Source organism: Salmo salar, chromosome 10 (genome assembly GCF_965601325.2).
Source record: "Salmo salar chromosome 10, fSalSal1, whole genome shotgun sequence".
NCBI classification, from domain to species: domain Eukaryota; kingdom Metazoa; phylum Chordata; class Actinopteri; order Salmoniformes; family Salmonidae; genus Salmo; species Salmo salar.
The window spans coordinates 109360924-109373462 of NC_138300.1; the positions used below are offsets into that span (position 1 = coordinate 109360924).

General features: G+C 41.8%; 1 protein-coding gene across 1 annotated transcript in view; it reads right to left on the reverse strand.

Moving 5' to 3' along the window:
• Positions 1-12539, reverse strand: part of LOC106561484 (spondin-1) — a 106053-nt gene that overhangs the window by 21065 nt on the left and 72449 nt on the right. The window contains exons 12-14 of the mRNA XM_014125483.3: positions 12287-12457; positions 11803-11970; positions 11324-11485 (exon numbers count right to left, since the gene is read on the reverse strand). Of these exons, the coding sequence (XP_013980958.3) occupies positions 11324-11485; positions 11803-11970; positions 12287-12457 (501 nt within the window). The remainder of the gene's footprint in view (positions 1-11323; positions 11486-11802; positions 11971-12286; positions 12458-12539) is intronic.

A 12539-nucleotide genomic window follows, 5' to 3' on the forward strand; every position in this document is an offset into this window, starting at 1 on the left:
TGAGGAAGATGTTGGTTCCTCTCAAGTTCTTCGCTCTCTCCAGAACAGCCATATTTTCCTTAAACCTCTGGAACTTGAACACTATCGGCCTGGGTCTGTCACCTGGGCTGGTTACATGTTCTCTAGACCTGCCGTCGCAATCCACCTAAATCTTCGTATAATCCATCTGCAACTTTTCAGTGATAATTTCTCTTACTTTCTCCTCAGACTCGGCCCAGTTCTCATATGTCATCCACAACAAAATTATTTTGGATTTTCCCTCTAGTCTGTTTCCCAGTCATTTTTAAAAATCTTTATTTAACTAGGCAAGTCAGTTAAGAACAAATTCTTATTTTCAATGATGGCCTAGGAACAGTGGGTTAACTGCCTTGTTCAGGGACAGAACAACATATTTTTACCTTGTCAGCTTGGGGATTTGATCTTGCAACCTTTCGGTTACTAGTCCAACACTCTAACCACTAGGCTACCTGCCGTCATTGTTAATAATTATTCACACAGGGCTGATATCATATCGAGAGGGCTTATAGTTTGTTGTCATCTTGCTACAAGTCTCTTTCAGGACATCCACCTCTCCCTGAGAGAACTGCAAACTGTTCTTAAGGTCCTGGACCTCTCTGGTCAGATCGTCCATTCGTTTGTTAGTTGGGTCCAGCAGTATTTGGACAACACTCTTGAAGTTATTTTTCTGTTATTGTAACAACTGCTCGTAGAACCCTTTTTGTTTGTTTAAAAGATCCTTCACCTAAAACACTGTCTTCTCCATTACTCCCACCATTGGCTTTGGATGCCATGGTAGCAACATAGGCTAATGCCAGTACTCCACGCAGTTCCAGACAGGGCAGGTCCCAGGATAGATTTAAACAGCACTCTGTAAGTGTTTTATTATTGCAAGTCAACCCTTGTTAAAATACCCCCAGGCACATTGTTCAGATGGGGACTGGTATTGTTTTTTTTTACAACCAGAGGAACACTACTTTCCAGTCATGTGATCAGGTGCCACAAAGAGGGACATCGGAAAATTACATTTGGCTCAGAACATGGCAGCACGGCTGGCCCTAAAATGTAGACAGAGAGCTAACATGACTAATATGCATGTCAATCTCTCATGGATCAAAGAGGAGAGATTGACTTCATCACTACTTGTTTTCTTAAGAAGCATTGATATGCTGAATGCACCGAGGTGTCCGTTTAAACTACTAGCACACAGCTCGGACATGGCAGGTAGCCTAGGTAGTGTTGGGCCAGTAACTGAAAGGTTGCTAGATTGAATCCCCGAGCTCACAAGGTAAAAATCTGTCATTCTGCCCCTGAACAAGGCAGTTAACCCACTGTTCCTAGGCCGCCATTGTAAATAATAATTTGTTCTTAAAGGATAGGCCCCTTTTTTTTCAATTTTCGCCTAAAATGACATGGCCAAATCTAACTGCCTGTAGCTCAGGCCAGGAAGCAAGGATATGCATATTCTCCGTACCATTTGAAAGGCAACACTTTGACGTTTGTGGAAATGTGAAAGGAATGTAGGAGAATATAACACATTAGATCTCATAAAAGATAATACAAAGAAAAAAACTATCGTTTTTTGTATTTTTTTGTACCCATCTTTGAAATGCAAGAGAAAGGCCATAATGTATTATTCCAGCCCAGATGCAATTTATATTTTGGCCACTAGACGGCAGCAGTATATGTGCAAAGTTTTAGCCTGATCCAATGAACCATTGTATTTCTGTTCAAAATGTTGTATCAAGACTGCCCAAATGTGCCTAATTTGTTTATTAATAACTTTTCATGTTCAAAACTGTGCACTCTCCTCAAACAATAGCATAGTATTATTTCACTGTAATAGCTACTGTAAATTGGACAATGCAGTTAGATTAACAATAATTTAAGCTTTCTGCCAATATCAGATATGTCTATGTCCTGGGAAATGTTCTTGTTACTGACAACCTCGTGCTAATCGCATTAGCCTACGTTAGCGCAACCGTCCTGCAGGGGACCCAACAATCCCGAAGAAGTTCTTAGATACTCTATAGGCATTCAATTGAAAATACCCACATCAAAAAAATCCCACTTCCTGGATGGATTTTCCTCAGGTTTTCGCCTGCCATATCAGTTCTGTTATACTCACAGACATTATTTTAACAGTTTTGGAAACTTTAGAGTGTTTTCTATCCAAATCTAAATCTATTAAATGCATATCCTAGCTTCTGGGCCTGAGTAACAGGCAATTTACTTTGGGCATGCTTCTCATCCAGATGTCGAAATACTGCCCCCAAGCCATAAGAAGTTAAATAAATGTTAAATTAAAAAAAATATTAAAGAAATACCTCACAAGACATGCCACCAGAGGTCCCTTCACAGTCCCCAAGTCCAGAACAGACTATGAGAGGTGCCCAGTACACATTGAGCCATGACTACATGGAACACCTTATGGAACAGCAGGGACTTTGAAGAGACAAACACACACACAGGCATAGACACATGCACTTTACATATATGTACACATGGATGTATTATTGTAGATATGTGGTAGTGGAGTACTGGCTTGAGGGCCCACACTTAATGTGTTGTGAAATGTAATGTCATGTAATATTTTTAATTGTATACAACTGCCTTAATGTTGCTGGACCCCGGGAAGAGTAACTGCTGCCTTGGCAAAGGAAAGCTTTGTTTATTGATAAGGACTAAATTGTCATCTTTTCATATGCTATATCGGTCTGGCTGAAAACCAGAAAACTATTTCTCGTTTCAACAATCCTTTTCATAATCCATTTTCACATTTGACTGCATCCTTCAGGAAATAATACGATTGTCTATTTTTGCGGAACATTTGTTATTACTTTGCAAGGAACAATTGTATATTTTTGCAGAATATTTGTTTTTACTTTGCAAGGAACCCAATTAGAATATCAATCAGGGATCTCCGCTTCAAATGTCAAAGTACAAGTTCATAGTTTATGCAACAAAAAAAAGGAGACAGAAAAAGTCAAATCCTCTGTCCGTGATCCTATGATAAGCCTCAACACCTTTTGACAACTCACAGGCCAGAGTTTGGCAGAGTTGGGTTGTGTGGGATTCATTTATATAATTGTCAGTTTGTACTTGTGCGTTTACACTGTAGTAACAGCAGTCGACATACTGTATATATGTGACAGTGCTAGCCTGGTCCCAGGTCTGAATGTGCTGTATAGTCAGCTCCTGTGGTCATTGTTATGGTAAACAAACCATATGGGGCTCTATTTTAACAAACCTAACGTAATAGTAAATGTAAGTTTTGGTGGTAGCGCTATAGGTCCAGGGGTATGTGAAAAATATTTTTTGCTATTTTCACAGCCGTTATTATGAGCACAATAGCTGTTTGTGGCGCGAAATGGCTGGGTTTTGATGAATAAACCCCCAATGTCCTGTCTGGAGTATGAATCATGACATAGCAATGCCAAAAGCCATGGTCTGCCCTAGAAAGCCTATGAAAATTGCAGTCGCCAGAAAGGCCAAACAAAACAAATTTAGACGTCTGTTTTGGGCTCAAAATGTGTTTATTGTGATTAAGTTCGATCCCCACTGTGAAAACGTTTAAAGTTCGCTACAAAGTGATCTATTCTGATTACTACATTTGTCGTCACACAGGCCCATGTGCTGACACAGACCAATACCGGGCTGGCAGGCTACGAAGAGGCTCGGGCCCGGTTGGTTGACTCTCTCAGGCAGGACGAAAATGACTAAATCGACCATGATCCTTTGCTAGTTACGGCCACTTTCACCATGATCCTTAGCTATTTGTTGGTGCCATTCAGCCTACATTCAGCCCAATTCAGCAACGCGCTTCAAATTCAAATACTTCCGGCTTCATGTACCATTGGGAGTTTTCCATAGGATTACGTGAATGATGTCAGTGCTTTCGCTGCTGGTTTTAATTCCGCGCTCAAAACAACTGGGAACTCGGAACTGGGAACTCGGAAATCTCTGACTTCCGACTTCAGTGCGTTCAAAACAACTGGGAACTTGGAAAAATACATTTTTCCCGCCTCTTTCTTGAGCTCCGACTTTCCAACCTGAATATCACTGACGTCATGATTTGACCTCGTATTTTTCTGAGTTCCCAGTTGTAATGAATGTCGCATAATGTCTATGGAATTAACAAATTCTAGGTGTGATGAGGACTTGCCCACTCACTGCACTGGCCAATCAAGGCGTTCCATGGCTTAATACTGCATGCTTGTGTCTCAAGTTCTGTTGCTTATTGACAGTCTTTGCATTTCCATCAACTCCAACTTGGCTAGGGGAACGGAATATTCTCCTCTTAGTCCATTGTGGATTGATCCTACAGTTTATTAAATAGCACAGGCTGCTACAGTAACGAGTGGTAGCAACAGTAAAAATAAATTGGGGAGTGTTGACAGTCAACATTGTTGTAATTGGCTTCATTGACTAGCCTCTAGGCCTTTACACATCGCTCTTCGCTTCAAATAAAAAATACTAGGCTCCCGTAAATTGTATTGTATGTGTGAGGCACGTTCTCAAAGCTATAGCCTAGGTCTACCGTTGATATGGCGTTATAGGACAGAACATTTTGAATAGCCTATGTCTGGAGGAGCGTGTCTTTGGTAACTGGACAAGAGGCTCTCTTTGGAAATGGGGATGGATACAAGCCGAATGGAGATAGGCCTTTGTGAATTGTGAATAATGGGAAAGCCTCACGAGTAGACCATTTAGAAAATAATTTATGATAGGCTAATTGTGCATGGCCACGATAAGAAAGACACCAGATGCATTGCTGTTGAACCAGCATTAATAGTAGGGGAAGGGGTTTTGAATCAAATAAAACGGAAAACAAGCAATTGTTAGAGGAAAATAACTTAAATGTTTCTAAATATGAGTGTCACCAGATTATTTCATCTCTCATTCCGTGATGGGCATATGCAGCTGAAGTCAGAAGTTTACATACACTTAGGTTGGAGTCATTAAAACTTGTTTTTCAACCACTCCACAAATGTCTTGTTAACAAACTATAGTTTTGGCAAGTCGGTTAGGACATCTACTTTGTGTATGACACAATTTTTCCAACAATTGTTTACAGACAGATTATTTTTTATATATTTTTTTTATTTCACCTTTATTTAACCAGGTAGGCAAATTGAGAACAAGTTCTCATTTACAATTGCGACCTGGCCAAGATAAAGCAAAGCAGTTTGACACATACAACAACACAGTTACACATGGAGTAAAACAAACATACAGTCAATAATACAGTAGAAAAATAAGTCTATATACAATGTGAGCAAATGAGGTGAAATAAGGGAGGTAAAGGCAAAAAAAAGGCCATGGTGGTAAAGCACATTCAATATAGCAAGTAAGACACTGGAATGGTAGATTTGCAGTGGAAGAAAGTGCAAAGTAGAAATATAAATAATGGGGTGCAAAGGAGCAAAATAAATAAAGAAATAAATACAGTAGGGGAAGAGGTAGTTGTTTGGGCTAAATTATAGATGGGCTATGTACAGGTGCAGTAATCTGTGAGCTGCTCTGACAGCTAGTGCTTAAAGCTAGTGAGGGAGATAAGTGTTTCCAGTTTCAGAGATTTTTGTAGTTCGTTCCAGTCATTGGCAGCAGAGAACTGGAAGGAGAGGCGGCCAATGGAGGAATTGGCTTTGGGGGTGACTAGTGAGATATACCTGCTGGAGCGCGTGCTACAGGTGGGTGCTGCTATGGTGACCAGCGAGCTGAGATAATGGGGGACTTTACCACGGCAGCTTTCCAATCTATGGGAATCTCAGATGATACGAAAGAGAGGTTGAACAGGCTAGTAATAGGGGTTGCAATAATTTCGGCAGATCATTTTAGAAAGAAAGGGTCCAGATTGTCTAGCCCGGCTGATTTGTAGGGGTCCAGATTTTGCAGCTCTTTCAGAACATCAGCTGACTGGATTTGGGAGAAGGAGAAATGGGGAAGGCTTGGGCGAGTTGCTGTGGGGGGTGCAGTGCTGTTGACCGGGGTAGGGGTAGCCAGGTGGAAAGCATGACCAGCCGTAGAAAAATGCTTCTTGAAATTCTCAATTATAGTGGATTTGTCAGTGGTGACAGACTTTCCTATCCTCAGTGCAGTGGGCAGCTGGGAGGAGGTGCTCTTATTCATGGACTTTACAGTGTCCCAGAACTTTTTTGAGTTTGTGTTGCAGGAAGCAAATTTCTGCTTGAAAAAGCTAGCCATGGCTTTTCTAACTGCCTGTGTATATTGGTTTCTAACTTCCCTGAAAAGATGCATATCACGGGGGCTGTTCGATGCTAACGCAGAACGCCACAGGATGTTTTTGTGTTGGTTAAGGGCAGTCAGGTCTGGAGAGAACCAAGGGCTATATCTGTTCCTGGTTCTAAATTTGTTGAATGGGGCATGCGTATTTAAGATGGTGAGGAAGGCATTTAAAAAAAAATAACCAGGCATCCTCTACTGACGGGATGAGTTCAATATCCTTCCAGGATACCCCGGCCAGGTCGATTAGAAAGGCCTGCTCGCTGTAGTGTTTCAGGGAGCGTTTGACAGTGATGAGTGGAGGTTGTTTGACCGCTGACCCATTACGGATGCTGGCAATGAGGCAGTGATCGCTGAGGTCTTGGTTGAAAACAGTAGAGGTTTATTTAGAGGGCAAGTTGGTTAGGATGATATCTATGAGGGTGCCCGTGTTTATGGCTTTGGGGTGGTACCTGGTAGGTTCATGGATAATTTGTGTGAGATTGAGGGCTTAGATTGTAGGATGGCTGGGGTGTTAAGCATGTCCCAGTTTAGGTCACCTAGCAGCACGAGCTCTGAAGAGAGATGGGGGGCAATCAGTTCACATATGGTGTCTAGAGCACAGCTGGAGGCAGAGGGTGGTCTATAGCAGGCGGCAACGGTGAGAGACTTGTTTTTAGAGAGGTGGATTTTTAAAAGGAGAAGTTCAAATTGTTTGGGTACAGATCTGGATAATTCACTGTATCACAATTCCAATGGGTCAGAAGTTTACATACACTAATTTCACTGTGCATTTAAACAGCTTGTAAAATTCCAGAAAATTATGTCATGGCTTTAGAAGCTTCTGATAGGATAATTGACATAATTTGAGTCAATTGGAGGTGTACCTGTGGATGTATTTCAAGGCCTACCTTCAAACTCAGTGCCTCTTTGCTTGACATCATGGGAAAATCTAAAGAAATCAGCCAAGACCTCAGAAAAATTATTGTAGACCTCCACAAATCTGGTTCATCCTTGGGAGCAATTCCCAAATGCCTGAAGGTACCACGTTCATCTGTACAAACAATAGTATGCAAGTATAAACACCATGGGACCACGCAGCCATCATATCACTCAGGAAGGAGACGCGTTCTGTCTCCTAGAGATGAATGTACTTTGGTGCGAAAAGTGCAAATCAATCCCAGAACAACAGCAAAGGACCTTGTGAAGATGCTGGAAGAAACAGGTACAAAAGTATCTATATCCACAAAAGGCCGCTCAGCAAGGAAGAAGCCACTGCTCCAAAACCACCATTAAAAAAAGCCAGACTATGGTTTGCAACAGCACATGGGGACAAAGATACTTTTTGGAGAAATGTCCTCTGGTCTGATGAAACAAAAATAGAACTGTTTGCCCATAATGACCATTGTTATGTTTGGAGGAAAAAGGGGGATGCTTGCAAGCCGAAGAACACCATCCCAACCGTGAAGCACGGTGGTGGCAGCATCATGTTGTGGGGGTGCTTTGCTGCAGGAGGGACTGGTGCACTTCACAAAATAGATGGCATCATGAGGCAGGAAAATTAGGTGGCTATATTGAAGCAACATCTCAAGACATCAGTCAGGAAGTGAAGTTAAAGCTTGGTCGCAAATGGGTCTTCCAAATGGACAATGACCCCAAGCATACTTCCAAAGTTCTGGAAAAATGGCTTAAGGACAACAAAGTCAAGGTATTGGAGTGGCCATCACAAAGCCCTGACCTCAACCCTATAGAACATTTGTGGGCAGAACTGAAAAAGTGTGTGCGAGCAAGGAGGGCTACAAACCTGACTCAGTTACACCAGCTGTCAGGAGGAATGGGCCAAAATTCACCCAACTTATTGTGGGAAGCTTGTGGAAGGCTACCCGAAACGTTTGACCCAAGTTAAACAATTTAAAGGCAATGCTACCATACATTGAGTGTATGTAAACTTCTGACCCACTGGGAATGTGATGAAAGAAATAAAAGCTGAAATAAATAATTCTCTACTATTATTCTGACATTTCACATTCTTAGTGGTGATCCTAACTGACCTAAAACAGGGTATTTTTACTAGGATTAAATGTCAGGAATTGTGAAAAACTGAGTTTAAATGTATTTGACTAAGGTGCATGTAAACTTCCGACTTCAACTGTAGTCTACGTGGAGGGTTTTTTACGCACATCCACAATAATAACAGGAGCTGGCTAAAATAATGTAATAGTCTACATAGAGAAATAGGAGATGTCCGCTCACTGTTTTGCTGCTGCCAAACTTGATCTTTTAATAAAGCTGTGGTGATTTAAGATTTACTTCAAAGCGGTCTCATGAGCCAAACCCTGTATTGATAGTCTACTTTGTGAATGTATTGGGCATGACAAAAAATACTGCTGTCATTAAGAGGAGGGGTTTTAATCAAATTTAACGAAATGGGAAAAAACATTTGTTTGTTTTGTTTGTAAATACGAGGTTTACAGGCACAAAAAGCACATCTCTTTGGTTCCATGTGCATATGGGCACTGTGCGTCACAGTTGGATAGGCTGTGCTACCGTCGCGTTACAGCTAAGACTAGCTTTCGGTTGGTCTTAAAAATCCCCACCAGCACATACTGAAATTGGCATTTTGATGCAAGCACATTGTTAAGGACACACCTCAGATATTGCCACCCCTCCCACCTCAATGCATGCGAGCTCATTTAAGACAGGTAAATTACAAATTTATAAGATTTGACAATAGAAGAGCGTCGGCTTTATTTATTTATTTCAATTTTATTTCACCTTTATTTACCAGGTAGGCCAGTTGAGAATAAGTTCTCATTTACAACTGCGACCTGGCCAAGATAAAGAAAAGCAGTGCGACAAAAACAACAACACAGAGTTACACATAAACAAACGTACAGTCAAAAACATAATAGAAAAATCTAGGTACAGTGTGCGCAAATGTAGAAGATTAGGGAGGTAAGGCAATAAAAAGGCCATAGAGGCGGATAATTACAATTTAGCATTAACACTGGAGTGATAGATGTGCAGATGATGATGTGCAAGTAGAGATACTGGGGTGCAAAAGAGCAAAAAGATAAATAACAATATGGGGATGATGTGGTTGGGTGTGCTATTTACAGATTGGCTGTGTACAGGTACAGTGATCGTTAAGCTGCTCTGACAGCTGATGCTTAAAGTTAGAGAGGGAGATATAAGACTCCAGCTTCAGTGATTTTTGCAATTCGTTCCAAGTCATTAGCAGCAGAGAACTGGAAGGAAAGGCGGCCAAAGGAAGTATTGGCTTTGGGGATGACCAGTGAAATATACCTGCTGGAGCGCGAGCTACGGGTGGGTGTTGCTATGGTGACCAGTGAGCTGAGATAAGGTGGGGCTTTACCTAGCAAAGACTTGTAGATGACCTGGAGCCAGTGGGTTTGGCGATGAGGGTTAGGGTTTAACAGTTCGATATTGCAAACGAGTGTATGTTTGACAATTGCGCTGGCTTGACGCCAGCTGCAAATAGAGCCCTAGGAGTCAGCTATACAGCACAAACATATCTCGGACCAGCTATGACAGTGCTAAAAAAGCATATGAATTTAAAGTATTATGCATTTATCTGTCTGGGCTAGGGGGCAGTATTTGCACGGCTGGATAAAAAAATGTACCCGATTTAAATTGGTTACTACCATTGCCCAGACACGAGAATATGCATATAATTAGTAGATTTGGATAGAAAACACTCTAAAGTTTCTAAAACTGTTTGAATGGTGTCTGTGAGTATAACAGAACACATATGGCAGGCCAAAACCTGAGAAGATTCCATACAGGAAGAGCCCTGTCAGACAATTTGTTGTCCTTCTGTTGCATCTCTATCGAAAATACAGCATCTGTGCTGTAACGTGACATTTTCTAAGGCTTCCATTGGCTCTCTAAAGCCGCCAGAAAGTGGAATGGGGTGTCTGCTGTCTCTGGGCAAAGAACAGCAGGAGAGTTTGTAAGTGGTCAGCCTGGGGACAGTGAGACTGAGATGCGTGTTCACGAGAATACTCCATTTTTTTCTTTCAGCCTTTGAATGAATACAACGTTGCCCGGTTGGAATATTATCGCTATTTTACGAGAAAAATCGCATAAAAATAGATTTTAAACAGTGTTTGACATGCTTCTAAGTACGGTAATGGAATATTTAGAATTTTTTTTGTCACGAAATGCGCTCGCGCGTCACCCTTCGGATAGTGACCTGAACGCACGAACAAAACAGAGCTATTTGAATATAACTATGGATTATTTGGACCCAAAACAACATTTGTTGTTGAAGTAGAAGTCCTGGGAGTGCATTCTGACGAAGAACAGCAAAGGTAATCCAATTTTTCTAATAGTAATTCTGAGTTTAGTGAGCCCCAAACTTGGTGGGTGTCAAAATAGCTAGCCGTGATGGTCGAGCTATGTACTCAGAATATTGCAAAATGTGCTTTCGCCGAAAAGCTATTTTAAAATCTGACACCGCGATTGCATAAAGGAGTTCTGTATCTATAATTCTTAAAATAATTGTTATGTATTTTGTCAACGTTTATCATGAGTCATTTAGTAAATTCACCGGAAGTTTTCGGTGGGTATGCTAGTTCTGAACATCATGCTAATGTAAAAAGCTCGTTTTTGATATAAATATGAACTTGATTGAACAAAACATGCATGTATTGTCTAACATAATGTCCTAGGAGTGTCATCTGATGAAGCTCATCAAAGGTTAGTGCTGCATTTAGCTGTGGTTTTGGTTTTTGAGACATATATGCTTGCTTTGAAAATGGCTGTGTGATAATTTTTGGCAGGGTACTCTCCTGACATCATCTAATATTTTGCTTTCGCTATAACGCCTTTTTGAAATCGGACAGTGTGCTTAGATTAACGAGAGTCTTGTCTTTAAAATGGTGTAAAATAGTCATATGTTTGAGAAATTGAAGTTATAGCATTTTTGAGGTATTTGTATTTCGCGCCACGTGATTCCACTGGCTGTTGACTAGGGTGGGACGCTTGCCCAGACAGGTTAAGTTCCCAGTGACCAGACTGTGATTTAGTGTTGATGGTAGTGGTAAAGAGTACGACAACATCTGATGATGACACTTACGACACTCAGGCTGCATACACCGCTCCACCTGTTCCAGCACCTCTGTACACTCCCCTAGGTCCGGAGACTTGAGCATTCGCTGGCGTGCCCTCACGCCCTTCCCACACGTTACACTACAGACGCTCCAGTCCGACCACGGAGACAGCATACACAGGATGGTGTCTGCAGGGATATACCAAGCAGGCATAATACATGATACATAATAATGTCCCCTGCTGTTCAGAACAATACATACATGACAACATTCCCGCCATCTTCAGCTACTGTTTTTTCATTGCTGAAGGGACTTGAAATTATCTTATTGTTTGAATGTATTCTCATGCATGCGCTCCTCTGAGAGATCTGTCGATTTGAGTGTGTATCTAGCCGGTTGGATCTAGATAGGTACAAACTACAAGGCCCCTTGGCAGATGGCTGAACAAGGCTGCCTGTCACAGTGCTGAGGCAGTTGTTGAGTGGGTGTTGGAGGAATTACTCACTGCACTCAGGCATCATGCACTTCTCCACCTCTGCCACCTCCGCCTTGCACATGGAACCGTCTGAGGGGGGCATCTTCACCATGCGTTCACGCCGCTTCATACCCAGCCCACAGGTGGTGCTGCAGGGATCCCACTCGCCCCACTCCGTCACCACACAGCTACTGGGGGCTGATGGATTTACATGGACAGATATACACTCATCCACAGGGATGGGACTTTGTTATAGCAGCTTGCGATTACTGTTGTTAACATTTACTTGAGAAACCATGTTCCATTAACACACTGACTGAATATTAAGCCTGGTGGCATATAGCAGCTTTTCAACATAGGATTTGTACTGTTTAGATTATTTTAACTATATGTCATCATGCCATCATATTATAGACAAAACATAATATTTTAGTCTTTAACACAAAAGGCCTGAACCCACAACATGATCCTGATGTCACAATTTGGGTCATCTCTATGTTTCACTGAGACTCACAGCAGTCGTCGTTGACCACACACTTTTCTGTCTCCTCAGTGTTCAGAGAGCAGATGGATCCATCCTCGGGGAACTGTTTGATGTAGCGCTGCCGATACCTCATCCCCATCCCACAGGACTCACTGCACGGAGACCAGCTGATCCACTCTGACATCATACAGGTAGACACTTCTGGGAACAACAAGAGGCAAGGGCATAGCCTGGTTAACCCAGACTGAACTCTGTGATCACCATTGTGTCATGGTGAGTGCAG